Source organism: Filicampus tigris, chromosome 16, assembly GCF_054856515.1.
Source record: "Filicampus tigris isolate MCC_2025a chromosome 16, RoL_Ftig_1.0, whole genome shotgun sequence".
In the NCBI taxonomy this organism is placed as follows: domain Eukaryota; kingdom Metazoa; phylum Chordata; class Actinopteri; order Syngnathiformes; family Syngnathidae; genus Filicampus; species Filicampus tigris.
The window spans coordinates 1,688,657-1,713,743 of record NC_141232.1 but is presented as its reverse complement, the minus strand read 5'-3'; the positions used below and the strand labels follow the sequence as shown (position 1 = coordinate 1,713,743).

Below are 25,087 nucleotides of genomic sequence, written 5' to 3'. Positions count from 1 at the left end.
TTGGACTTTGAAGACCAGATGCTACGCCACATTCTATTTTTTTTTTTTCCTCTCCGTTCTAATGAATCTAAGGTCGCGGGTGGTTCAGCAGGTGTTGCCTTGCTCGAGGGAATCGCAACAGTAGCCAGGAAGGAGACCATGATCTCTTGCCATTCTTTTTTTCTGCGACTTCGATCCTGCGATTCCAAATCCAAAATCCTTATAGATAAGCTTGTGCCAGCCTAAAGGAGAGTGCTCATCTGGGATTTGAACCCAGGACCTCTCGCACCAAAAGAAAGAATCGTAGCCATGCAATGGGTGGGCAATTCATTTTTGCAAAGGGACCCCACGATAAATGGGAACACTTGCCGAGGGCCAACCTCAGCCAGGTCACATTATTTTGAATGAATTTAGAAAACGCATAATATGCATATTATGGTCTTATTTCAATAAATTGCGACGTGTACTATGGCACGTATTGTTATAATTAGCAAATGCACTTTTTCAACAAAATGATAAGAGTTAATTCAGGGATGGGAAACGTCAATGCTGGAGGAGGCCACAATTTTTCATGAATGCTACTGGGCGGGCCGCAAAGGACAACGCACTTCCTAGCCAGATGTATGACTAATTATGGACAAAATACACGCATATGTGCTCTTAACGTACAGTATTTCATCTTTCAGATCACATTTCTCAATGACAGCACTGTATACAAGATCCACTGTGCCCGCCGAGCCAACGACATAGGGTTCAAAGCAAAAAAGCAAAACACATACACGTCTTCTCTTTTTTTCCAGCACTAAGGGCTGTCTTGCATAAAAATGACCATTCAAGGACGTCACAAAACTGCTGAACGCCAAACCAACATGAAGTGCAAGAATTCATGTTGTGCAACAAATCACAAAAATCAACTCACTTAAAGTTGACATTTTATTCAGGTGCAATGGTTGTCCTGCATATCATTCAAAATCTGCAAACAATTGTTAGGTATACTCGCGTAGTACAGGGCAGTCAAAGGTCCCGTCGTGCATGTCTGACAACTAGTGGTGAATATTACAACTTAAAACTACAGCCGACCCCGACGTACTTGCAGTTCAGCACTGACAGATTTGGATATTGTCAAATTTCCTTTTTTTTTTTCCCCAATATTTTTGGGAATTTTTAAAAAATGAATCAAGGGGCCACTCTGAGAATTGCCAGTTGCCCATCTCTGATTTGGAGTCTTCAAGTAAACAAACGTGGATGTTTTTTTTTTTTAGAATGCGGCAGGAAGTAGAAAACCCACACGAGCCCGACAAATGTGAAATGTGACCTTTGACCTCAAAACCATAAGCGCTGACCACTACTCCATTGCGATGCCCTACAATATTTCCAAAGGGAAAATTGTTTTGGAATGACAACAGCGCATTGGCTCTCCTGTCACACTCCATCGAGTCTAATTGATTAATAAACAACTTGAGTGCCACGTCGCTAATGCGCAACGAATGCGCTGATAATGTGGCGGGTGGTGCGCCAAGATGAACTCTCGCTTTGTCGAGCTAAAGTGGCCAAATGACTGCAACGTCTACAGCTGCAGTTCAAAGCCGATCAGCGTTTGAATCTTAACAAGAAAGAGAAGGGGGGGGGGGGGTTGTTGGGGGGCGTTGCTGTGTGCATGGGGAGCCAGGGCCACATCCCGGCGGCTTAGATGTTCACCCTCACACACACACACCAAGGAAAACACGCTGGCCGACATCAAAAAGACAAACATTAAAGGCCACGCAGACAATCGCACCGAGACCCACAGCGAGAGCCACAAGAGTGCTGACACGCACAAAAGCCAAGCAAACAAATGACAGCAACACACACATGGACGCAACATGGCTCCCCGTGTCCCCGCGCGGCCAGCTGCGGGAGGTCACGCGGACGCGACAGTTGCGCTATCAGGCCAACATGACGGCCCGCCGCTTGAAACGCACGCCTTTGAAGTCCCAGCAAAGTCAGAGCCCGGCATCTCTCATCTCCCGTCTCCCTTTTAACACCGCAGTGCCGGCATTTCATTCGGCACCCCCACCCCCCCTCCCCTTTTCATGCTCCCGCCTTTGAATTCGGCCTTTTTAAAAGACTAATTTGAACTTCTTCAAGGCTGGCAAAACAGGCAAAGGCGCGTCATTAAGATTCTTCCGCCTGGCGCGCTTCCTTTCGCTGGCGTTCAAAAGGTCCAGCAAAGTAACGCGGGGACTCTGATGTGCGGCGCTTGATAAACACGCCGCCGCGCCTCCGTAAGCGGCCGACATAAGGAGGCCGTTTAAACCGCCGACTTTGGGCATCCTAATGCAGAACAATGATCACAGCGTTGTGCGCCGGTTCCAATCGGGTTGATGTCTGCCGAACGGAATGTGAAAACGACTCGCTGACCGTTGTCGCGAGGAAAGAAAGAAAAAGTCGGCCATTCCGTGAGAACGGCAGCAGTAGATGACCAGCAAGCGGCCGGGAGGTTTTTGCACTGCGGCGACCACATCTCAACCCTGTGATTACACTTGAGTTCGGCGCAATTACGGAAATGTCACTTTTGAATTGATCGTGTCGCTCGTCCCTCTCTTTCGAGCGTCACTGCACGAGAAAGCCAATCTTGTTCTTGGCCTATTTAAATGCCCAGCGTTAGGTGCCACCCCAAAACGACCTCTGGTGGAACGCTGGTCATATTCGCGAACTCTTTCCCGTCAGCCATCATCAGCACAAGCCAAGTCAAAGAACAAAGTGGTTAGCGTGTCGTCGTATGAATAATGCGTTTGGAGACAAGATGGCGGGACGTTCCCGTCAGCAGACGGCCGACGGAGCGCATGCGATGTATTTGCAAAACGCATCAAGCATGCTAAGCGCGCCTTACTGACAGCTTGAATGTTGAGCTGCGGTCGGCAAAGTCCATGGCAAGAATCCTGCTCTCTTTGCTTTTGGGGTTGGAGCGACTAACATGTTTTGGTGTGTGAAGCCCCCACTCACCCCCCCCCCCCCCAAGCACCCCCAAGCCCGACACACACACACACACACACTTCTCCCTTGCATCCTCACATGTTGCTGACCCGGGCTAATGTTTCTGTTTACTCCACTCAGTGTTTCACACATCAAACGTGGGTTTGTTTACTGCGACTCTGACCGCCCGGTCTGCCGGCCGGGGACGAGCAGAAGCAACACATCCCCCCACGCCCACCCCCACCCCCCTTTACGCATCCAACTTTTTTCCCCCCTTTTCATCTGGATCACAGCCTCCCTCGCTTCTACTTTTCTAAGACCTTGCACTCCCTTGCTTTGAAAAAAACTTGCTGGGCACTTTGTGTATTGCCCCGTCGCTGTCGAGCTCCACCTTCCAGCAAAGGAAAGAAGTACACAATTCAGTCGATGCTACACAGTCCACTGATGTCCAATATAATGTCCATCCGTATCTATATACGTACGTACAGTATAATGTATAGTATGCTTATCATATCTTTGTAAACAGAATTCGTGCTGCAGCTCTCGGTGTGCCTAATGATTTGGATGGTAAGTGTACAGAAGCAAAGATGCAAAAAAGCATCCTCGGCATAATGCATATATGTTTTTTTTTTTTTTGGCATGATTCCTCTTGGAGTGCACATGCATATAAATGAGCTCTTCCCCCCCAAAAAAGGCTATAAGGAGTTGTGCGGTGTGTTTTTTGTTTTTTTTTCCATGGAGTCAAGGCAGGTTTCGTGTTCTCCAGCTTCCACAGTGGTGAATGCAAGGAGCCCACAGGCATCATGCTAATATCCTCCCACTCACTCCCAGCCAATGGAGGGGCTGCGGAGAAACCCGACCCGGGACGTCGATGTAGATGTTATAAAACAAAACAAAAACGGCATTTTGCTGCCAGGAATACATCCGCAAATTAACATCGTCATGTCAAAAGTTTTCTCCTCGCGACTTTTTGCGATAATGAGGATGGTGCGCCGGACCTGCTGAGATCCACGCTGGGCTCCATCGCGTTGGGTTTCACTTGGCGGGGGGAGCACGAGAGCATCGGCGTTGTTTAATAATCAGTGGGATGTTTGGATTGGAGATGCAGGTCAGTGCGAAGACAAGCCATCATCTCTGCATGCCCAAACAAGAAGCACATGTTGCAGCAGTTCTGGTTGTCTTCACGGGCCGCTGCGGAAGAGAGCAACCCCTCACCCTGGGAAAGAACGTGGAAGCAAGCAAGATCCAAAGACACATGTGGTTAGCCATAAAACTTCACATGCACTCGAAAGCACCCCTGCCATCATCCCCCCGCCGCCCCCTTTCCTTCCCCGTCATCCCCCAAGTCCAGACTCCCATCGCCTGCAACCACCCTGGCTGCCGACTCACACGTCGAGCCACAAGGAGCCGTGGAAACAATAGCGGAGGAGGAAGCCACATGGGGCAACAAGCGGACATGTCTGGCGGGCAAAAACAAAGGCGTCGTGGGGGGGGAGCAGGGGGCAGGGGGCTCGGTTATGTGGGCTGGCGATGGGGCAGTGGCGACAGTCGGCGAGAAGGTGGCTGCAGGCCCTCATCCCGCCGACAAAGTCTATCCTGTGAGTGAGCTGAAACTCGAGTCAAACGTAAACAGCGAGAGGAGGACAATGGCGCCCGCTTTGAACAAAATGAAGCTTTTCCTGCAGCTGCAGGGAAGGACGCTCGGTGGATTCCCCCGGCATCAAACCTTGGCGCGCTCAGCGTGGCGGCAGCCGACGCTGCGTTGTGACCTGGCGGATCGGATTGCAAGCCGTCGGGGCCTTTGGACCAGTCCGTGTTGGACGCCGCCCTTCACCCAATCTTCACCAAATTTGAGCCTGGCATCCAAGCTAACCAAACTATCCAATTTCTCGAGCTTCATTAGTCAGGATGGCCGAGTCTCGATACCTATACTTATGTTAGTACTTGTACGTGGCTACCGAAAGGCATGTTTAAGTGTGGGCGAGCGGAGTCCAGACTCAAACTCTCAGAACTGCTAAGCCCGCCGCATACCGAGCGACTGAAGTGGACCATCACAAAAAAATTTGAGTTGGCGACTCTTTGCCGCACATCAAGCAATTGAGCACCGGTTGGCTTTTGGGTCTCCACGTACAATATACTGTGCTGCATTCTTTTTTTCATCGAACCGCAAAAACATGGCGTGATTGTCTCGAAGCCAAAAGCCAAGAAACAGACGAGACTAAAGGAGAGAGTGCCAGATTTGTTTTTGGGCCACATTGCTCGGTGTGCTGCAGGCTTGGATTGCCCATTGTGTGCACTTTTGGAACAATTGAAACCCAAAGATTTTCTTCTCCCCAATCCTGAATTGCACAATGTCAGGTAGCAACAGGATTCCACTGCACATGATCCAATGTCTTCCTTAAGGGGAAAATACAAAATGAGCACATAGCTCCCAAGCTCCATTCATCTCCTCTAATGGCATCTTTTCATGACTTCCCGCTACTTTAATGGTCATCCAAGTGAGGCCACTTTCTCCCAGTAGAAGCCTGCTCATTGCTTTGACGGATGGCGTCTGTCTCGGAGCCCGAAGGCGCAGCACCATCGGGTCACGTGACTGCTGACGCGGTCACTCGGCTACCGCAGAGGCGCCTGGCCACCTTCCAGATGAGGCCCCCCTTTCGCTCGACCGCGGTCTCCCACGGCTGTCTGGGATGATGCCTGTGCGGAACGGCTCATGAGGCCGACCCGCGTCGTAAATGAGGCGGTTGGGGATCGACCTGCAATTGGGGATCGTGAATGTTTGAAGTGCTTTTGAGACTAGCGGAGGCTGACGGTGAGCTGTGTTCTCCCGAGACTCTGCCGGAGCCTCCGTCGGGCCACAATCGCAACTGCTTTTTACTTCATTGATCACGTCAGGGTTCGACTTCACACAATGGACCGTGTCACAATGATGTCAAATACTTCCGTGTGGCAGGAGACGGAGCGATCTCCGATGGCACTAGTAGCGAACAAACCCTAACATGTCATTTGGGAAGAAGGCATTCTTGTCATCTTCTCTGTACAACTATTAAGACAGACACTCGACTGATTAAATAAATCCAATTAAATTACATGTTTGAGGCAAGTATGGCAGTGTGACCCCAAACAACAACAAGTTTCTGTCATGGTTTGAATTCAGGTCGGCGATCGTCCCTCACATTTCTGCCAGTCGGAACTACCCCGGCGCCGATTGTACACAAACATTATGAAAAGGTCTATATCCCATTTTTGAAAAAGGACAATCGCCCGCTGACGTCAAAGCCTTGATTCGTCCAATCAACCCACTTGTGCGTGATCCTGGTTGCGCTTCCTGTTTAGGTTGCTGCCTCACTGATGTTCACAGCTGGAGCCTTTGATCCGAGACGGCAGGTAGCGGATGCTGGATAGCCACGGCAGGGGAACAATAGCGTGTGGGGATGCGGGGGCAGGATGGCACACAGTCATACCAACGCACCAAAGACTGGACGTGTCAGCGTCGCAAGAATGTAAACAAAGCAGGAAACAATGCAAAAGCTCCACAAGGATCACTTGCCAAGGCTTGGGTCTGCTTGTGTGGAACCTCATGGGAATTAGAGGATGAAAGGCCTTGACAGGCTGATGACTTCAGCCAGCCATGCATCCATGAACTTTTCTACTCCTTGTCCCATTGATTAAATGTATGCGGGACAACATCATTGCTTTCAACACAAAAGGGCAGGAGAAGCGAGCGTCCGGTGCAAAACTTCACACCCGTCATGTCACGCACTTTTGACGCAAGACTCTGATCCTACCTCAGAAGGTGCAAAATTGGTCTCACGGCGTGGTCTGACCCATTCCGTTCATGGTTGTTTTTACAAAACATTCAGCCAGCAAAATCTCACCTTTCTACAAAAACTAGTGACTACTTCAATTGGATAAATGAAGCACGAATGACACAAAAGGGATGAATCCTACCGACCTTGGTTGGTCCATTCGTTTTCTACTACTGATTCCATTTAGGACGATGGCAATCGAGGAAAGTCTGACTACAGCCTGAAAGGCAAATCCCGTAAGGAAGACCGCACCCCGGACAGGGTGCCAACCAGTAGCTGCTTTAATGCAGAAATCCCCCCAAAATATTTGCACAAAAGGGCTGTCTAGCCTAGCAAGGGCCATGAACATCAGGACCACACCGGAGACCGGTCACCAATCAGTCGCTGTTGCCATACTTTCCTCTTGCTTGACAACTCGATGCAATTTGGGCTAATTTTGTACTTTAAGCAGGTTATCGACCTTCAAATCAATCATACAAACAATTTGGCTTGTATCAAAATAAGATTTGAATGGAAAAATTGGTTTTGATTTTGGAGATTCGAGTGCATCGAACTGAACCAAATCGAATTGTTCCACTTAGGAATACTGTATATTGAGATATGTATTGAATCAGCTTTTATTGGAGAAATCTTTGAAGGAAATGCCACAATAAAGCACTGACAAGTTCACGCATGTTTTTAAGATGACAACTAGAAACTCATTGCATCCTACCTTCTCCAAGTGAGCCGCACCATATCCAACGGAGTCGTAATTCCACTGAATCGAACCGCATCCTCCGCCTTTGAAATCGAGCCGTCCTTGAATCGTATCGTGCCCCATATATCGAATCATCTTTTAAATGAGCGATGCACACCCCTACAAACAACACACAAAGGCATCAACCAATAAATACACAAGTATACACAAACCACAAATCATTGAACAAAAACTGCTCAACAAAAGAGCCAAACACTTTTTACCAGCTGCTCAATTGGCCTGTGTCCACGTCTGACTGAGCAAACCTTTCCAAATGCTTCCACCACTTTAAATATGGCTCACCAGTCCGTCACTAAATGAGTCCCAACAGAAACATGCACCAGAAGAAAGCTTCCCTCCCAAATGAAACCTTTCAAATAAAAATCAAGCCAACTCTCTCTGTGCAGTAGCCACTTTTACACAGAGATCTGGAGCAGATGATCTGCTACTGCACTGTCGTGTGGAAATTCCGAATTGCTCAAGATGACCAAAGGTGTACTGAAGCTTGGACTTTGGTGATTGCGAATGGCGTCGAGTGGGAATTGATGCCAGGACATAAGTCAGAAAGTGCTAGTGAAGATCTGCATGCTGACTCCCGTTTACTGACTTTTAGAGGCACATTTTGGAGTTGAAATCTTCAATTGTGCGCTTCCAAAGTTGTGAGAACTTTTGGGGAATGCCCTTCTGCGTTCCAGCAAGACAAAGCAAGGGCCATAAAAAGACACACTGCGAAATATTGTTGGAAGTCTTCGGAAAAGAGAGGAAGCGGTTTGATGCTGCCGGACTGCACTTCAAAATAGCAGCCGCGGGAAAGTGCGCAAAACACGCCGCATCCGACACATCAGAAGGAACGAGACACGCTCACAAATACAAGCGGAAGAGCACGGGAGTCTTCTACGTGGACGGAGAAAGCCTTGACTGGAGAGATTCAGTTGTTACGTGACCAAGCTCTTAACCCAAGTTACATCCCTTTTCCCCTTTGAAATGAACTGAAATGTCATTCATCCGTTCAGAGGTGTGTGCCTTGAAGGAGGTCAGGAGCTCTCATTTATCACAACTGCATTTCAGTCAACGTTAGCGTCTACTTCATGCTCCTTGGCAGTGTTCTCTAAAGACCTTCAAATGTCCCCTAAGTCTAAAAACCTGACTGTTTCTCCTCCCCCCAAGTGTGTCGCAGTTCAACCAAGTGTGCAGCTCTTCAAAAAAAAAAAAACGCAGAGTCCATCTAAAATAGCCGCGGATACAAAAGAGCCGTTGACAAGGTCCTCCTGGCTGAGGAGCGGTGCTGAGCGAGCGCTTGTGAAGAGTCCAACGGGTGGCCTTCAAGTGTATGCGCTGACCTTTGCTGATGAAAGCAGCCCCCAAATGCTATTTGAACAATATCATGATGGCCTTTCCATATGAAAGCTGCGCTCTTAAAGCCGCAGCTACTTGAAAAAGGAGGGAGGAGGCGCTGCTCAGGCCAGACACCTGACAGCTGTTACATATTGACGCTGCATTATGGATGTGTGATGAAAAAAAAACCCGCACTTAAGAGCAAAATCAGTCCTTGAATTGGTGTCTTTCAGCTGGATATGAATCAGGAAAGTAATGAGAATCAATGACATTGTGTTAGGAAACACACAATTTTTAAAATTTTGACAAATTTCCTTGCCCAAATTCATTCGCACACTTTATCAATGGTCATAATGTCGCTGTCGTATGTCCAAATGTGGTCAACGTCATACTTTTTCATGAATTGACACTATTGGTCAGTTCCAACATTGTTTGTTATTTATACACATGTTTAAGCAAATTAAAGTGTCAATTAACCAACGCTCTTGGGCATTTGAATTGTCTGAGAAGTGTCGTAAATTTCCATCCGTGCCTCACTTCGCGGGAATCGTACGACATGACGTTGCCTCAAGACTGAAAGTTTTTTTTTCGTTTTTCTTTACAATAAACAGTGAAAATCATTTGGTTAGATGCTGTACATTTGAGTAAGTCTGTTTTGTTAAAAATGGATGGCGAAGAAACTGGTCAGCCACAAAGATAACTCGACACGCTGCAATTCCACCTTACACTACTGACTCAGCTGAGTGTTTTGTTAATAGCATGTCTGTGTAAGATTGGTGCCATATTGAAATGGATCAACTAATTACGACAATAATCATACCTTGATGTATTTCATTATTTTTGAAACTTTTGTTAAAACTTCAACTTGCACAACAAAAAGATTGAAAGAGGTTAAAGCAATTTTTCAAAATTATGACTTTTTGGAAAAATCCTACTTCGTCATAACATAAGTGACTTTGTCGCAGCTTACCCACTTTTCTCATGATCATCCTCACTCGACGTGGCGAGAAAGTGCATGGAGCTCCACACCGAGGGCACTTGATCTTTGAGTGTGTCTTCGGTCTGGAATAACGGTGCGAAAAACTTCTCACCAGACCATTCCAACTTTGTGAAGGTCTACTGTACAATCTTGTCCCTGACATCTTAAATTCTAAAGACTACTGTATAGCTTGGAAGGAAATTGTGTCCACATTAACGTAAAATTTAGAAAGCTTTGCCTAGTTTTTCCACACGACTATAAAAATAAATAAATATCAAAAGCGCGTTGTGCCCTAGCACTTTCGAATCCTCCTCCTGTTGTCAGCGACTCCCACGTGGCGCTTAGCTATATTTGTACGCACCCGGATGCGAGTGGGCGCGCATTTTAATCCGGCGCTAAAAATAAGAGGGAAAAATTCCCTATTTACGTGTTTGTTAGCGACTACATCACGGTGCCGTTTTAAGCGGGCTATTTCTGAAATTCAAATTACATATTTGCAAGCCGCTGTAATTACACGTCTTCTGCCGAATGGATGCGGCGTGCCCGAGTCCCGAGACAGGAAGTCGGTATTAACCTAGTAACGCCTTGTTTGTTGACCGGGCGACGCCATGTTGTTTCGTCTCATGACGTCACGTCCAATGTCGAAGTCTTGGCCGAATTCAACGATTGAGCGTGGAAAAGAGAGAGAGAGAGAGAGAGAGAGAGAGAGAGAAAAAAAAGATTGCCACAGGAGGCCAAACTGTTTAGCGTGTAAATAGCATGTTTTGCCTAACAGTCTCATTATCGCGCACTTTAAGATGCGTGCTTGGCTCGCACTTAAAAACATAGCCGGGCTCTGGCGGCCAAATTAATGCAATGCGCTTTAATTTCCAACAGGGAGTAAATTAAGAGCTGATAATGGATGCAAATCTGACAAGAGATTTCTCCAGCGAGGATCCGGCGAGTTGCGCTCGCCGCAGCAGGGTGGATGCACATTGATGTAACCGACACGCACGCACACACACACACACACACACACACACATTCCAATTAAATCAAGTTCCATCCATACGTAGACGCCCCACCGCAAGAAAACCATAGGAAGCCATTTGCTCATTTGAAAAATAGAACATTTTAATAAAGGCTACATCTCTTCATAATTACAATAATTAAAGTACCGAGCTCTATGGAACGCATAATTTACAGTTTTAAGTGGAGCCGAGGAAGCCATGTAAAATATTATAAAACATAAGGATGATGAAAGGAGATAGGGATTAAAAAAATGCATAAAAATATCTTTAGTTCAACATTTTTTTAGGCCCCTTGTGAAAATCAAGGGAGTAACGGGACCCCTTAAAACGGGGTCAAACACGGCAAGAATCCATGTAGGCACAGCTGCTGTACTCCATACAAACACGACATCATCATCATCATCATCATCATCATCATCATGCAGCTCTTGAGTTGCACACAAATCAACTCGGTCATACGCGCGCACACACAATAAGCACATTTGGGGAGAAAGTTGTAGAGCTTCTGTTGGTCAAAATTCTTCGGGATGTAAACACGTCTTTTTTGGGGTGGGGTGATGGGGGGTTCTGTTGAGGGCTCTTCGAGGAAACGAAGGCTCTTTGTGCAACGCCTGCGCCACTCAAACAAAGGCACTGCGACGAGACGGATCAAGGCGAGTCCCAGAGAGGAGAATTCAATGTTGAAAGTGACTCTTCGGAGAAAATGAGAATAAAATAAAAAAAGTGTGTGTGGGGGTGGGGGGTTATTGGGTGGTGGGCCACAAATAGCACTGCAGTAGTAAATCAAGGATTGTTCCCCCATGAAACACCAGAGGTATTTGTGAAGTTTGCAGCCTAAAAAAAAAGAAGAATTTCCTTATAGAAGTGATGTTCACAGAAAAAAAAACCCTTTAGTGGAGTAGTTTTCCGTTTTCCCGCCCATCACCAAGCAGCATGTCCATGAAGTGTCAGGTTGTGGGGCTGGAATATCTTCAATAAATAGCAATAGACATCTTTACACTACAATACAAGTGGCACGGAGGGCGCCGGCACGGTGGGGGGGGGCGGGGCGGTCCGGTCCGGTCCGGCCCGGTCCGATTTCGGTCCGCTTGCTTGACGAGTGGTCATTCACCTTCAGAGTCTGTCGACACGATTCCGGAGAGCTTTCGAGCCCACTCGAGACAACTGGCTCGGTCGTCCTTCGCTGGTCTCAGTCCATCCTCTCCACCTTGCCCAGGATTTTGCCCTCGTAGGTGGGCAGCAAGGAGCCGTCGTCCGACACTTCCTCAAACACGGCGCCGCATTCAAACTCGTCGCTGGCCTTCTTGAAATAGTACCTGCGGCACACGCAAGGCAGGAGATGACGTTAGGACTCAGAAGCTCTTCAATTTGGCACAGCGCCACAAAATGACGTCGATCCGCAATCAGTGACCGCGGTATGAACTCAATTGCTTTGTTTTTCATACAAACATTTACTGTATTCTGACTTTACTAACAGTGTTAGCAAAGGCTAGCTAGCCTGACACAATGACACATAAATGTACAAACCGGGCACAGACATCGGGCTAACAAGCTACCGCAGCTCACTCGTGATGGCCATCATTTGACTTCGTTTTGCATTTCCGGCCTCACTTTTGTACATTCGGAGTGGCCGCCAAATGACATTTTAACATGACGCCACTCGACATCAGGTGGACTAATTGTCGAACGCTCTCAGTGAAACTTATAACAGGCCTAATTTCTTCCATCTTTTTTTGTCAGAGTTGACGCTGACGCTTTGGCGCTTTGTTAGCACTCTTATTTGAGCCTCCAAAAGACAAAGCAAATCTGCTCCATGCACGTTTTTTAAGCTTCCTCTGCTTTTTGCCGACTTCTACAAAGCAGAGGAGGAGCACGGAGGAGTCCTCCATCGGACGACAACACATTTTCCAAGAGGAGGCGAGGGCAGGGCTGGTTCATGTGTGCCATGACTTCACCGGGCCGTTAATGATGCAACCCAGCACCATCCCCGTTTTTGAGGAAGAGAAAGCAGCAGGGGTGAGTTACTAACTTGGTGGGGTTGGGGGGTGTCTCACTAAGAATTCACCCATTAACTATGTAATGGAAAAATGCCTTGATTTGCACCGTGTGTGTGTGGGTTCGACTGGAATGTTTGTGCGCATTTTGTTTTTTAACGAGAACACGCAATTCTTATAAAAGTATAGTCTTGGGCAAAACATGGGAGAGCAAGGTGTGGTGGTGGTTTGGGGGGGGGGGGATTTGCGGCCGGGAGGCGGGCTCAACGCAGGCCAATGAGCACGCGGGTGGCCATTAATGAAAAGCAGCAACGTGGGAACGTACAGGAGGCGTCGACGTGTTGAGTGCACAAGACGAATGATCATTACGAGCATCAGCCTGACACAATCATGAATAAAGCTAATAATGTCTTTCGACTCTTTCACGAGAAATCATCAAAAGCTCCTTTCAGCTGGGGAACAAACAGACACAGAGCCTGAATTTCCACTGGAACATGTTTTATGTGGCTACATCTGCCCCCCCCCCCTCCTCTTTTCCTTCCCTCTCTCTCTCTCTCTGCTCGCACTGACATCTGGCACCAATATCGTCTGGCAGGGCGCAGCATTACTGTTCTTTGTTGAACCGCTGCCATGCTGAAGAAATGACCCAAGTCCACACATTCTCTGGCTGCTATTAAAGCGCCTGCCTGCCGCTCTGCTCTCTCTTTTGCCCCCACCCCACAAAAAATGTGGATGGCATGACACAGGAAGTAGCGATAGCGAGCCAGAGGCAAAGGAAGAAGAGCGGAAGGAGTTGCTTCGGGGGCTGTTGGACGGGGTCCACCACGCACGTGGAACTTGTGCTCGTCATCACAAGTGTTGCTTCGTTTACACTTTCATGATACTTCTGCTCGCATTGAGGCCGGCTTGTTGCAAAGTGATCATTTTTGCCTTCAGACAGACAAAGTCACATCCCACTTGGCGGCCAACGCAAGAGGATCTGGTGTCGCCTTCAAAATTTAAAAAAAAAAAAAAAAAAAAAAAAAAAAAAAAAGTGTAAACATAGTGAGCGTCCAATGCGAGCACAAATGTGCACACATCACAGCTGAAAGGGGAGGAGGGCAAGCAGGAGGGGGAGGAATGACTGCCCCCCCCCCCCCCCCCCAGCCCCCGATAGCATCAGTGAAGCATTTGCATGCTGGCCATTTGTGAGAGTCTTTGTTGGTTGAAATGAAAGCGGCCGGAGCTTCAAAGCCGCGTATTAAGTGTGCCTTAGCATGGAAATCAATACCAGATGGGACCCAAATCGCTGCAGTTGGAGCTCTCCGGCTAACCCCCAACACCATCCGCCCTCCCTCTTGTCCTTCTCACTTGGCCTCCCAAAACACACGCGTGTGCGCGCGCGCAGGCCGGAATCTGAACCCAACTGATAACGCAACTCCCCTCAACGCAGATTGCACCCAAGTCAATGTGGCAAAAAACAAATATGACCGCACTCAGCGCTCAGACGAACAAATTCTTCCCAACTGGAACAGCTCCTAAATGATGTCATCCATAGCCATGTTTGAGTCACTGGCAAAAATGTTGCCTGTTGCTGCTTCGAGTAGCTGCCAAAACGGTGCCGCATCGAGCGCATCAGTACAGACATCATCGAGGTGTCGAAATTAAACCATTCGTCGACAACCGATCGATTATCAAATGAATCCACAACCATTGTAGCGATCGTGCAATAACTTGAAACGGTCCAAATCCTGCGACTTCTGCCACTCGCCAGGAATTATTGTTTGATTTCTGCAGTCCTTAACGAAAGCAGACTTTTCTGCAAGATATTGGCAAACTTCTGCTTTTACTTCACAAAATGTACAAAGTGAATCCATTTCAGAAAGGTTGGCAAGCAAACTTCAACTTCTGGCAAACTTCTTTTTTTAATCACTAAACAATACCAAATAAGAATGGGTTAATAAGCACCAATCGGGAAAATTGCTTTTGTAATACACGTTCATGCAAAAATCAACTTTCATCCGATCATCCAATTAATCGTTGGACTTACTGACACCAATTGATTGTAAAATTTTGGATAGTGACAGTTATGCTAAGTGCATAAGCTACCTTCATTTTTGTTATTTGGAGCCACGCATCAAAGTGCAAACGCTGAAATGACGCCACGCTGCAGCGGTTGTTGAAGTTACCCAAATTGGTGGGGCACGCTTGGAACTGTTGGCTTGGGAATGTCAACACTTCCGCGCGTTGCCAGACCGCTAATGAGCTGACAGCAACAATGCTGACCAAGCACTGCACATGCGTGGAAAAACAATTCCAACTTTTCAGAATGTTTGGAAAGAATCGATTCCAGGCTACTTCCGGGTGGTAAAAATCAAAGTGGCCACTGCTGAAACCTGACCGGAAACGGGCAGCAAACAAAAAGCCGTCGCGTTCGGCCGAGGACGATAAACGGCGCCAAGTGCGAGTGCTGCCGCCGGCAGATGTGGCGTCACGCTTGAAAAGCTCTCTCGGAAATTGTTTGGAGTAAATGCGTGGCGGTTTCCCACCTGTAGCTGCCCCGCTTGCGCAGCTGCTCCTTGAAGTGGCCGAGGGTGAGACTGTGGCTCTTCATGGTCCTGCGGTAGGGGATCTCCTCCCCACAAAAGAAGTACGTCACCACCGTCTCGCCGCCGCACAGCCCGTGGCTTGTTGAACTCTTGCGACACTCCGCAGGGCTGCAAGACATCGAGGGAGGGGGCAAAGGTGTCAGAAGACTGCGGAAGTAACAAACTTTGTCATACAAAATAGGTGGCTGATGAAAAACCAAAATGGCTGCGACTATGTGAGCTACTAGTGCCCATCAGCATGTGCTTCTCGGTCGTGTGTGTGTGTGTGTGTGGACGAAGAAAAAAGGGGATGGTGGGGAAGGGGTGTATTGGTGTGTTTCTCCAGCGTTATCAATTCCCCTTCAGCTCAGTCCAAAGCTTTGTAGGCCCACTTCAGAGGAGCCGTCTCTTTGCTAAGCTCTGCTCGGCCGGGCCAACTGGCAGCTCGCTGAAGGACGGCCAGTAAAAATGATCCGTGCCAACGAAAGCCACGTCTGGCTCGGGTGGTGCGCTCGGACTACGCGTTAGCTCGACGTGGACAAGTGTGGACGCGCGCGCGCGCGCGCGGCTTCCCTCTCTTCTGAGTGAGCGCATGCACATGTTTGCTTGATGATGCAACATACTCGTCTGATTGGGGACAGAGGCCGCCGCCGCTGTTGCTGCTGCTACTACTGGCGGGGTTGGGATTGGCAGGAGACATGGGGGCGGACCCCCCACTCTGCACAGGCACAAGGTGGCTCTTGTCCCGCTGGAGACTGGACAGTGAATGCCTGCAGAGAGCATCATCATCATCATCATCATCATCATCATCAGAGTGACAAGGTGCGAGCGCAGCGAAAGGCTTCGAGAGCAAGTCGCACCTTTGCTTGGTGCTCTTGGCGGTGGTGGCGGTGGTGGTGGAAACCTCCTCCAGTCGGCGGCACGCCTCCTCCAGCTGGGCCAAAGTGTTGGGCGGGGGCAGGGGGGGCATGGCGGGGTCCTGGATGAACGGCTGCGACGGCTGGTGGCCGCGCAGGTGGGCGCAGTTGCCGCCGCCGCCCCACGTGTGGGTCTGGGTCGAGGAGCCGCCAAAAGATTTTTTGGTGCTTTGGGTGCTGCTGCTGCCGGGCAAATTCCGCCCCGAAAAATCAAAAAAAAAACCACAAATGAGTGCCGCGGGGAAATGTGAAGCCTTCGCTAGACTGGAGAGCACCGGTACAAGTTGCGTGCAAGGAAATAGTTGGCGTCCAACCGAGCTCACCTGGACTTGTGCCGGCCTTGTCGCTTGCTTTCCAGGATCCACTGCCAGACGTTGTGAGCGGGGTCGGCCGCGTCGCTGGGCAGCCGCAGGGGGCCGCACTCCTCGGCGCACCTCTCGGCCACGCCCTCCTCAAGGCCTGCGCGACACGCGCGCCTGGACAGGGAGCTGGAACGCCTGCGGGCAGAGACGTTTCAAGTTCAAGTCACTTTTCCCATTCAAATGAATGCAAATGCAATTCATCTGTTCCAGCCCCCAAATTGTTGTATTCACATTTTATGATTTTTTTTTTTTTTTTTTCCCCTTTCAAATTGTAATCGTGAGTGGTTTAAAGTAAACGTTTTTTGTCAACTGACCCCACGCCGGCGTCGGCGGAGACGGCGCCGCACATCTCTCGGCCCAGGCTGCGGCTGCGCTGGTACGGCTGGCAGGGCGGACACTCGCCGCTGGCCGAGCGCAGCGTGCGCACGCGCAGGGCCGCCTCCCTCTCAAACTGCTCCTTGGTCTTGGGGCTGGCGTGATGGTGGATGTAGTGGTGGTGGATGTGCTTGGTGCTCTGCCTGCTCACCAGGCTCCCGCCGCGGCCCAGGGCGAACGCGAAGGCCGCCTGCTCGGGACCCGAGAGGGACGCCTCGAGTCCCGAGCCCGCCCGCGGCGAGAGCCGGCGCTCGGGCGAGCTGGAGCGGGGCGAGTGCCAGATGACGGTGGGCGACTGGCAACCGGGCGTCTTCAGGACACGCGACAGGTGCTCGTCCAGGATGGCCTGCGGGTCCTCCTCGGACGAGCCGGGGAGGAGGCTCGGCGGGTGCGGCGGAACCTGCTGAGCGCTTCCCGCGATCTCCGCGTCCTCTCGTTCTTCCTCCTGGAGGCCAAAACAAATTCTCTATAGTAGGCTAAAAAAAAACAAACGAAAAAAACCGAGGCGTACTTGACTCCAGTGAGATGCACACAAACCTCCTGAATCTGCTGCAGCCTCACCTCCAGGGAGCTGAGGGTGTCCTGTTCCCTCTTCAGGCTCTCCAGGCGCGAGATGAGCTGAGCCGCAAACTTTGCCGGCTCCACCGGGACGCCTTCCTTGGGCGGGCAGCGGGTGCGCTGCGGAGAGAAAAGCAAAAGCCGTTAGCTGGGCCTCCGTCATCCAAAGCGGCGCGGCGGCGTGCTAAAAAAAAAAAAAAAAAAAAAAAAAAAGGTGCTTGCAAAAGGGGCGGGGTCACACTGGGCCAGTTCCCTCGGCCATCCTTAGCGGGGCTCTTAAAAGCCATCTCACTTCAAAGTTGCCCCCCGTCAAAAATCAAAAACGCAGTGAGGGGCAGGACGAGGTGATGGCGGCGTGTGTGTGTGTTGGGGGGAGATAGACGGGAAGCAGTCGCTTTACATTTTGGAATGAAAAGGCACACGTCGACAGGGGGTAGAAGAGAACTCCAGGGAGGAAGGATGAGGGATTAAAAAGAGGCCGAGATGCAAAGATGAGCGCAGGAGGCCAGAGAAAAGGAACGTGAAGAGAGCAAAGGAGGCACATAAAAGGTGCCACAAAAAAGGATGAAGATCAGAAAGGTTGAGATAATGTATCCCCCCCCGCCCCGTCACACGCTGGGCAGCTTTGAGCTACTAACGCAACAGAATACACACGCACGCACGCACGCACGCACACACACACGTGTGCTCATATTAAGTTATTTGCATTTTTTGCACTGAGGCTTTCTTGATTTTTTTTTTTTTTTTGTTGTTTTCTCCCGTCCCTTTGTAGTCGAGATGAAGGGGAGGCGAGAGAAAAAAAAAGTCAGCAAAAGAAGCGTTCCGATGGAGCCCGAGGCTGCGTGCGGCACCCAGGGAACGGCAGCCATCGCCAAAAATCAGACGGGGAAACAACAACAAGGCGGAAAAAGTGAAAATGAAGCAAAGCGCCAGCGCCAGATGACTTGCCAGAGCCAATCTGCACATCTACTCCCCCCCCCCAAAAAAAATTGGTGCGTGTCAAAACGGTGATGAAACTTGAGGTTACGGTGAGTTTATTTTCACAAGATACTTTGCTTTCACACTTCTTCCCAAAACCTCAAGTTAGCTTCCATTAAGCGCCTTAAGCTAGCAACTCCCCTTTGACCCACTGAAAGCTCACATGACACGCTCAAACTCTTCCCTTAGATCCCTCACCTCCGAGGGGAGGGGGGGAGAAAAGCGGGCCAGCTCTGTTGGAAGTTGTCACTTTCCCGCGCGCGTGCGCCATTCATCCTCGGATCAAAGTGGCGGCGTGCGCGTCTGAGTGTCTTTGTGGTTTTTTTTTTTTTTTTTTTTTTTTGGTGGGCTCGTTTCACAGCCCTCGGGATGAGGCGGCACCAGATCTTCCCTCATCTCTCCAGCTGTGTTCTCCATATTTGCATGACTGGTTGGGGAAGAAGAACCCCGGCGTGTTGTGAGCACCGTGGCGATAAACAGCTTAGAGACCTCCTGCTCTCCCGCAGACTTCAAGGAGCCCTGATGGAAGGGTGGAGGTGACACCAAAGGTAGCGGGAGGGCCCTTTGACGTTCCTCCTCGCATCTTTGCCGCCGTTGTTGGGACTGCCGCGCGCAACTATTCATAGAAGCGCCGAGACCCGAAACAGAGGGTGGTATGGAAATGACGCGGCGGCGCCAGGTTGCAAACGACTCGCACGTGATGTTGCGCGCGTGTGTGTGAATCGACTTACGGGGAAAGCAGGCAGAGACACTTGGCTGTTCATGCGCACGTTGCGCTGCATCTCCCTCTGAAGCAGCTTCTTGGAGCTCAGTTTGTACGGAGGGATGCCATCGCTGAAAAAGCCATCAAACAAGAGGAAGAATCATTAGTCATTTTTCAGATCAATTCAAAGACCAAAACAGACATCCAAAAAGATGCCGATGCGTTTCTTTGCGGTTTAATTTGAAAAAAAAAAAAAAAAAAAGAAAAGAGAAAAAAAGTGATAGCGCGGGCGGGAATTGCAAAGCGGTTCCCGTTTTGGTACCGACTGAGTTCAATTCAATTAGGCAGCTTGTCAATTTGAACGCCGACTTGGCTTATGTTTCCGTTTGTCGGCTGCGGCATGTCGACGTCGCAGCAACTCAGGTGAACCCGCCACTCAACTCAGCAAAGAGGAAAATGGTGGCGTGTCATGCGGCAAAGTGAGCGACTTGACGTCCTCTCTCCAGTTTGTCTTCCATTTCTGTTGTCACAATCAAGACTGCGGTGCGTATAGCGCCGCCCTTTTGGTCAGGGGTGTCAAACTCATTTTTGTAGTTATGGCCTCCCTCAAGAGGGCCGTAAAAAAAAACATTGAAACGTTAAAAATATTCTCGCAAAATCTCCACGTTATTATTTCTTGGCCGTGGCAAATTGAAATTCTGGTTCCGAGTGCTTTGCTCTGCCGCAACCAGCAAAAGCAGCGTTGAGTCAGTGTCGACTTGTCTGCGGTCCGACTCCAACCGTAGCCGACTAGATTCCGATCCATTTCTGACCGACTGATGACGATACGCGATTACGTTTTTTTCTATTCATAAAAGAATAGCTCAAAGGGTCTTCAATTTCAGGGTCATTTGTAGTGCTCGCCGTGTCTCCTCTCCGCTCAGCGCAGTTAACCTAGCGTTTTTGCTCCCTCCGATCAGATGCCTTCAATGTCGGCCCAAGTTCAAATTTATCAGTATTTGCGTCCCGATCGGCGACACAAACTCTGAGGCCAAACGGGCTCGCGTCTTAAGGGTAGCGCGCTTTGCGTTCCGAGCCGAGTCAACATGACAACCGTGAGAATTTGAGCACCAACCCATCGCAATTGCGCTGTGTTTTTCGGCGCAAAACAAAACCGGCACAAAAGCAAAGCGCTGGACTACGCTGCGCGACTTGGCTGAACCGGATCCAGCCTGGACTCAAGCAGCCATTTTGCTTTCCCAACCCAAGCGCGCTGACAACGGTCGTCTTGTTCAAGGAGCGGACGTGAGCCGGCCTGCTTAGGCCTCAAACGTCCTCGCCGGAGCTTCAAACGGCCGCGCACTTGACAGAGCCAAACGGCCGCGTTTCTCTTTCTGCCTTTCCTGGTGACCGAGCCTAAGTGAGCAGCACTTTTCTACTTTTGCTTTGATACGCCACAGTCATGCGCGTAAGCGCGGTGGCCCCCACCGACGCCGCCGCCGCCACCCCTTCCCTTCCCTTCCCCTCCCCTCCCCAATCTTCATTTGGCAAGCGCTGCCTCTGATCTCCGCACATCAAAAGGCTGGTTTGTAAGATAAGGTAATGTTTGAAGTCTGCGCGCAGCTGCATTCCCCAGCGTCCAAGCAAATCCATAAATAAGATATAAGCAAAAATTCCCCCTCCACCGCTCTTTCTCTTCCCACCCAACTGCGTCCTCTCCTGCTGTCCCCCCCCCCCCCCCCCTGCTTCTTTTCTATTCACTTCTATATCTGTGCACGGGGTTCACACGTTTGCGGGTCCATTACAGCGACATTCTGATCGGGAATGCCACCAAATGAGACGATTGGGTTGAGTCACACTACAGACAAATAGAAAACAGGCTACGGTGTCTTTGAAGGGGAGACTCTTTAAAGAAAGAGGCGCGCAGTCTATTAGGGGTCCAAACGTCTCCATCTTAGCGCCGCTCGATTGCGGCTAATCATGTTGTTTACATGTCGGCTTCAAAAGTGGCCAAAGTTCAAGTGCGGCACGCGGCGGCGGCGGCGATGACGCCGCTGGGAGCAGCGTCGGCACGCCAGGCGCTTTGAGCGACCGTCGTCGGAATCGCAACGAACATTCTCGGCAACTGCTTGTTGAGCGCGACCCGCGCGGCGGGATTTGCTGCGTTTGTTCATTTTCCCGTTTTCTGACATCATGCAGGAGCCTCACACCCAACCTAACTCGCACATCCCTCAACACGTTTTGCAAGGTAAGAAAGGGGCCGGAGGGTCGTACTAGCAAACATTACAGGCTACGAATGATAAAATGCCACTCTTGTTACTTTTTATTGACTTTCGACAACAAAACTAAAATTTTCTAATGTTGAACGCCCTCGTGGCCTTGAAGACAACAATGCCAAAGCAGCAGATGACACATCCTATTATTTGATTTTGAGTGACTGATTTTCATTGTTCCTGTGACAGTGGCAATAAAGTTCTATTCAATTGTTTTGAAGAGGCCTATTGTTGTTTCAAGGAGAGCTTGAGGAGTGACCAAAAAGACAATGCTGGTCCGGTCCACAGATGTGAGAGTCAAACAGAAAAACGCATGACAAAAGCAAAGGACTCAAATGTTTCAAGGTCCCCAAAAAGTCACTGCAGCGTCCAAAGCACGGAAATAGGAATTCAGGAATCCACACCGTTGGGCAGCATTTTTGTCAGGAAATAAAACAAATAGTCACCTTTTTTTTTTTTTTTTTATTCTGACTCAAACATTGATTTGGTGAAGCTACGCTTTAGAATAATTTGCAACAACACCAGACTCACATCTGGGATTGACCAATCGGATCAAATTGTGAAAAATAGGACACTGACCAAATTTGGTCTTAGGCTTCCACCTGAGAGACAACAAAACATGAAAGCTTTGACCTTTTTGCCTTTCCGCTCCAAAATGCCACCCAAGACGTTTTTTACCCCCCCCCCCCTTCCTCAACTTACACGCTGCTGTCGGTCACGGACATGTTGTCGTCCGTCAAAGCGTCGCTGGACACTTCGCTGTCGTTGGTGCTGCTGACTGGCGCGAAGGAGCCCACGTGGCACACGTCTCCTCCCTTGGAAGACCTGAAAGTGGCAGCCACAAACATTTGCTGAGCGCTCACACCACGCATGGCTGATCGAGCAACATTGCGCAATCCGGCAGCTGGATGGCCCCCCAAGCGGGGACCCCGATGCTGCGTCTTACTTATGTTTTGCTTCACATGTGATGCGAGCAAAGCCTCTAAATGGCCACTTAGCAACCTGAAATTCAAATTCAACTGCACTGGGGATACTCCCCCCCCCCCCCTTTTTTTTATTTTATGCCCCATTTCTTCCATCTAGAGAAGCCAACAGCTTCCCTCTTTCCACTTCCTTCATTCGCACTCACTCTTTCCTCAGCGTTGACATCCCGCTGTGCATGCATCCTTGCCACGGTACAGGGGGAGGAGACCAGGAGGCGTGGCCGGTTTGGGGGGGGGGGGGGGGGCAAACACGGCCAACTCTGAGTGTGCGTTGAGAGCAGGAGGGGTGGGCTAGCATGACTAACACTGTATTTGGGCCCCCAGTTCCAAGCTTGACCTTCAGAGGGGCTCGCAAAGAGTCAGGTATTTAACACAGCTGGCCTTGCATTCTTCCCCTCTCATTTCTCCTTTCTCCTCCCTCGCTTTATTTCAAGAGGTGCACTAAGCCCCCACCCCCACCCCTCCCCTTTTCAGCTCCTTTCCCCTCACTTTCACTCCAAACGCACCCCTGACTTCTCCAAAGGAAGAAAAAGGATAAAAGTGGAGAAAGGCGGAGGGAATCAGAGGAGAGTTGACGCAAACAAGACGAAGAAGAAGAGAGGGCTGGCGGCTGGTGGGGGTGGGTTGGGTGGGTTGGGGGGGGGGCTTATTCTCAACTGTAGCTGCAGCCATTTGGGTTTGTTTTGGTCTTTTATGTTTTCAAAGAGTCAGATGAGAAGATGCAAAGAGACGGGGAGAGAAGGGAGAAATGGCTTCCACATGTTTTGAATCTGGATGATGACAACGAGAGCGAGCGAGAGGAGGGGCTGAGAAAGCATCGGATGATTCCAGTCAACCCCCCCCCCAAAAAGCTCAGAAATTATCCGCAAAGATGGATGACTCGTCGCCAAGTTGTAAAGTTCGTAGGCCGCTCGAGCAAAAGCGACTCGCCGACAGATTATCTCCTTTATGAGCCCGTAAACGCGATTGCACGCACGTCTCTTTCACACTCGTGACAAAGGCCACGAGAAAGGTGCATGACATCATCATCATCATCATCATCATCATCATCATCATCAACTCTGCTGCCAAAGCGCGTCAAGGTCAGAGTGGCGGCAGAGCGAGCGTAGCATTGCGGTCATCAGGAAGTCAAGCCGGCCCTGTCTGGACTGTGAACTTTTCCAGTGGAAGACGATTGCACCCCCACCCCAACCTCAAAGTTCCGCGGAACAATTTCAAAGGACCGGAAATCCGCGCGAGTGCCAGTAAAAGGCTGCTGCTCAGGATGGTGACAGGGCAAAAAGCAGCAATGGAAAAGACCTCAATGTCAAAATGCAACGTCTGCTTGCAAAGGCCACTTGAACCCGAGTACAAAGCGGCAACAATTTGGAAAAGAGATCAATTAGAGAGAATACAATTTTAGAAAATCTGGTCCAAAAACACCGTCAAATCCGCCGAGTCAAAGGGTTTAAACGAAGGGTTTGCTTTCATCCTATACTAAGGGAACAGCCTTCTCCGATTGGCTGACAAGTTTCACTTGTAAGTCTCCGCCAATTTTTCGGGCAGGCCAAAATTCCGACGCGTCAACGGCGCAAAACTAGCATCGCATTTTACCCCAAAATCTCGACGTAACTAGCGCATATGGAAGATTATTGGTGAGGAAAGCCGAATAGATCGCGTACGTAAGTAGTCAATTGTTTTTGGGGGAGCCTATTTATTTTGTGCTCATTCATATTGTTTTTATTCAATCCCACAAAGAGGGCGGCCACTTGCCACTGTGATCCAAATCCCAAGTCTTACCTGTAGCCCCTCTCCATCACCTCCAGCCCCCTGACGGACACGGCGGCCCGCTGCGCCTTCAGCAGCAGTCCTCTGGCGGCGGCCGCTTTGCTCTTGAAATCAAAACTCCACTCTTCTTCTTCGTTGAGCGTGGGCAGATATCCGCACATGACTTGCAGCTCGCTCAGGCCGTTGGGGTTGACGTGATTGGGGTTCTCCCCGCCGCTCCTCACGAACTTGAAGAAAACGTCGGAGGACAGGAACATCTGGTAGGCGTTCTCCTCCATGTTGGTCTGGATCTCCGTCTGCGCCTGGTCGAACATGGCCGAGTCGATGTGCTGCTTCTTGATGTTATCCCGGATGAAGGTCTTGGTGGCCGGCTTGAGCTGCTTGGCCACCACGCCGTTGTTTTCGATGTAGCGCTTGTAAATGGCCTTGGCCACTCGCTGCGTTTTGCTATCCTTCAGGTCCATTTGCCTGAAGCCGTTGCAGGCGAACCAAAAGTCCAAGGCGTCGGCGCACTTCTCCGCCTCCAGGAATGTCCGAAACAGGAGGGCGCCGTCCTGGTCCCCGAGGAGCGAATGCAGAGACTTGGTCCAGCGGGACAGCGGCGAATCCGGGGAGGCGCTCCCCTCGGGCTCCCCGAGACCATCCTCGTTCCTCCGGGCCGAGGAGCCCGGCGGGCTGAGCGCGAGCGATTTGCTGGGCTCCGGTTTCATTATGGTGCGTTTGCCGGGGTAGCAGGGCGCATCGCCCTCCTCCCCGGGCACCGGGGGTCGAGGAGCATCTTCTCGGAAACTGCTGGCGATGTGGTCCACGAGCAGCCAGCTCATGGCT

The 25,087-nt window shown here is 50.0% G+C and overlaps 1 protein-coding gene and 1 long non-coding RNA gene across 4 annotated transcripts; both read right to left on the bottom strand.

The window, feature by feature from the left end:
* Positions 1–3,457: 3,457 nt before the first annotated feature.
* Positions 3,458–7,794, bottom strand: LOC147133970 (uncharacterized). Its single transcript, XR_015089975.1, has 3 exons — positions 7,704–7,794; positions 7,456–7,599; positions 3,458–4,150 (listed from the first exon to the last, which is right to left on the bottom strand). It is a non-coding gene; the product is annotated as an uncharacterized LOC147133970 (long non-coding RNA).
* Positions 7,795–10,880: 3,086 nt separating this feature from the next.
* On the bottom strand, positions 10,881–25,083 carry axin2 (axin 2 (conductin, axil)). Of its 3 annotated transcripts, none has more exons than XM_086055447.1 (10): positions 24,272–25,083; positions 22,212–22,334; positions 19,286–19,388; positions 17,556–17,696; positions 16,958–17,463; positions 16,605–16,778; positions 16,225–16,464; positions 15,988–16,134; positions 15,326–15,493; positions 10,881–12,119 (listed from the first exon to the last, which is right to left on the bottom strand). In XM_086055447.1, the coding sequence occupies exons 1-10, from the start codon at positions 25,081–25,083 to the stop codon at positions 11,993–11,995; spliced, it is 2,541 nt and encodes an 846-aa protein (XP_085911573.1). In that variant the 3' UTR covers positions 10,881–11,992. The 3 variants fall into 3 exon arrangements, with proteins under 3 accessions (XP_085911573.1, XP_085911574.1, XP_085911575.1); XM_086055448.1 differs by having other exon boundaries at positions 16,225–16,461; XM_086055449.1 differs by having other exon boundaries at positions 17,580–17,696.
* Positions 25,084–25,087: the final 4 nt, after the last annotated feature.